General features: G+C 43.9%; 1 protein-coding gene across 1 annotated transcript; it reads right to left on the bottom strand.

The window, feature by feature from the left end:
- Positions 1 to 803: 803 nt before the first annotated feature.
- Positions 804 to 2654, bottom strand: LOC102243306 (glyceraldehyde-3-phosphate dehydrogenase-like). Its single transcript, XM_014548667.1, is given in 3 exon segments — positions 804 to 974; positions 1563 to 1726; positions 2034 to 2654. Coding segments are annotated over 3 exon segments (912 nt in total). The 5' UTR covers positions 2611 to 2654.
- Positions 2655 to 3420: the final 766 nt, after the last annotated feature.

Here is a 3420-nt window from a genome sequence, read left to right as displayed (position 1 = left end):
TGTAAATTTTTTACATGTAAAGTTTCATTCCATGTTAATTTAATTAATTCCACTCTCTAGTGAAGTAAGGGGATATATTTCTTTTATTTTTTAAATATTTTTATTGATTTCAGAGAGGGAGAGGGAGAGAGAGATAGAAACATCAATCATCAATGATGAGAGAAAATCATTTATTGACTGCCTCCTGCACGCCCCACACTGGGGATTGAACCCGGGACCCTTCAGTCTGCAGGCCGATGCTCTATCCACTGAACCAAACTGGTTAGGGCTATTTCTTTTAGGTTTGTAGGTAGACAACATATAAAACAGTGTTTCCTACAATATTTTAAAAGGTGAAAAATAAATAAGAACAAATCTAGTCCCTTTCTTCTCTTCCTATATCAATAATTTCGGTCTTCGTTAACTCTGGAAACCTACTAGACTTTTATTAGTAAATTCAATTCCTTAATGCTACAAGAGCAATCCAAGAAAAGCACTTTAGGGGGATTACTACAGTTTCTGGTGATTAAAAGCTTTCAGCTCTCTGGTTCAGTCCTGAACTTTCTTCAGAAGCAAAAATGTTTATTGTGACACAGGAGCCAAGTTCTCTAATGCCTTCTTTCACAGCAGACTAGACTAAAAGCTTTTGTTTTCCCACATGGAGGCTTCAAGGCAATAACTTTGCATAGTACAGAAAGTTGCCATCATGTCATTTTCAGGAAAGTCAAACACACACCCTGATGAAGCTGTTGACAGAAATATCAGTGAGTTATGGCTTGGCAAAGCCTGAAGCCATTAAAGGGAAAATGTCCTTCAAGTCATCCCTAAGGATCAGCAGATTTTATACTTGACAGCTTTTCTTTGCTTAATGGAGTTTCAATGGGAATTAGAGTAGCACAGTTTGCATTAGACGATTCTTTATTTAATGTGTTGAAATATGGCTCTTCGTCAAGAGCTCTAGAGAGAGACTGGGAATAAGGACCAGGGCGGCTTGCCTAGAAATTGGAATGAAATTCCATTTAAAACTAAACGGCCACACTTGTAAGCAATATTTTAGGGAGAAACACTTTCCTGTGTGAGTGATAGGTTGATGGTCCCACAGGTTCCTCCCAGTTCTAAGCCCTCTCTGGGTTGTTTTCACAGGGTTTTTTTTTCTTTTTTTGGGTGGGTACAGTGAACTTTATGGATGGTGCATGACAAAGTAGGGCTCCCTGCGCCCCTCCCTTTCTTCAGGTGGACTGGGGTGGAAACAGTGGTCAGGAGATTTTCAGTGTGTCAGGGATCAATCTGGGACAAGGACTCCCCAGCAGCTGAGGGTCTCTCTTCCTCTTGCTGAGTTGGTGGTCCAGGGGACTCCTACTTCTTGGAGGCCATGTGGACCATAAGGTCCAACACCCTGTTACTGTAGTCAAATTCATGGTCATACCAGGAAATGAGCTTGACAAAGTGGTCATTGAGAGCAATGCCAGCCCCAGCATCAAAGGTGGAGGAGTGGGTATCACTGCTAAAGTCACAGGAGACCACCTGGTCCTCAGTAGAGCCCAGGATGCCCTGAGGGGGCCCTCTGATGTCTGTTTCACTACCTTCTTGTTGGAGGAGTGGGTATCACTGCTAAAGTCACAGGAGACAACCTGGTCCTCAGTAGAGCCCAGGATGCCCTTGAGGGGGCCCTCTGACGCCTGCTTCACTACCTTCTTGATATCATCGTATTTGGCAGCTTTCTCCAGGCGGCAGGTCAGATCCACAACTGACACATTGGGAGTGGAGACACAGATTTGTTGCTACTTCATAACTGTAATTTTGCTACTGTTATGAATCGTAATGTAAATATCTGATATGCAGGATGTATTTTCATTGTTACAAATTGAACATAATTAAAGCATAGTGATTAATCACAAAAACAATATGTAATTATATATGTGTTTTCCGATGGTCTTAGGCGACCCCTGTGAAAGGGTCGTTCGACCCCCAAAGGGGTCGCAACCCACAGGTTGAGAACCACTGCAGTAGAAGCAGGGATGATGTTCTGGGAAGCCCCTCAGCCATCACCCTACAGCTTCCCAGAGGGCCATCCTTGGTCTTCTGGGTGGTGGTGATGGCATGGACTGTGGTCATGAGTCCCTCCATGATGCCAAAGTTGTCATGGATGACCTTGGCCAGGGGGGCCAAGCAGTTGGTAGTGCAGGAGGCATTGCTGACAATCTCAAGGGAGTTGTCATACTTGTCATGGTTCACACCCATCACAAACATGGGGGCATCCACAGAAGGGACAGAGATGATGACCCTCTTGGCTCTGCCCTTCAAGTGAGCCCCAGCCTTCTCTGTGGTAGTGAAGACACCGGTGGACTCCACAACATACTCAGCACCAGCATCACCCCATTTGATGTTGGCGGGATCTTGCTCCTGGAAGATGGAGATGGACTTCCCATTGATGACAAGCTTCCTGTTCTCAGCCTTGACTGTGCCTTTGAACTTGCCATGAGTAGAATCCTACTGGAACATGTAGACCGTGTAGTTGAGGTCAATGAAGGGGTCATTGATGGCGACAATATTCACTTTGCCAGAGTTAAAAGCAGCCCTGGTGACCAGGCGCCCAATGCGGCCAAATCCGTTCACCCCAACATTCACCATCGTGTCTCAGGGTTGTGGCTGCTGGCACAGCGCAGGAAGAGAGGCTGTCTCTGTTTGCACAGTTTTATGGAGACGGCATTAAATCTCTAAACCAGAAGTTTGGGAAACCCTAATAATATTGACTTGACTCAGTTGGTTGCCATAATTAGGACAAGTTATTTTTACTTTATATCCAAGACACTTATTGTGGAATCTAGATGATACTATTGACTTCGAAAAGGTAAGAATTTCGAAAGACTAAACATAAAAGGCAACAAAATAAGAACATTTATTGTTTACCTTGTTTTGACCATATGCTGTATTAAAGGTTTTATTTCACAACTTACCTTTTCAACAGTCAAAAGAGACAGCTGGTGCTCTCTTTTTTCTTTACACTAGAAAGAAATTATCTTTAAAAAAGATTTTATAAGATGACTATAAAAGCTGTTATTTTATACCCTAGTGTGAATATGGTGGGTATTTCTTTTATTCTAGTTTTATTAAGAAATGCATAACTGCCCGGCCAGTGTAGCTCACTGATTGAACATCAGTCCATGAACCATGAGATCACCAGTTTGATTCCTGCTTTGACACATACCTGGGTTCTGGGTTTGATCCCCAGTAGGGAGCATGCAGGAGGCAGTTGGTCAATGCTTCTCTCTCATCAATGGTTCTATCTCTCTCTCTCTCTTCAGCCAATGGGAGGCCGCTGGGCAATGGAGAGGTAGGGAGAAGCCAGGGTATTTCTCCCTTTCCTTGTATCACTTCCATGGTCTATTGCGGTTGGTAGGGAGGCTGGAGGGAACAGGGAGACAACACTTGGGTTCCAAT

Source organism: Myotis brandtii, unplaced genomic scaffold, assembly GCF_000412655.1.
Source record: "Myotis brandtii unplaced genomic scaffold, ASM41265v1 scaffold520, whole genome shotgun sequence".
Classification (NCBI taxonomy): domain Eukaryota; kingdom Metazoa; phylum Chordata; class Mammalia; order Chiroptera; family Vespertilionidae; genus Myotis; species Myotis brandtii.
The sequence above is the reverse complement of the archived record's forward strand: the minus strand, read 5'-3'. Positions and strand labels throughout refer to the sequence as shown.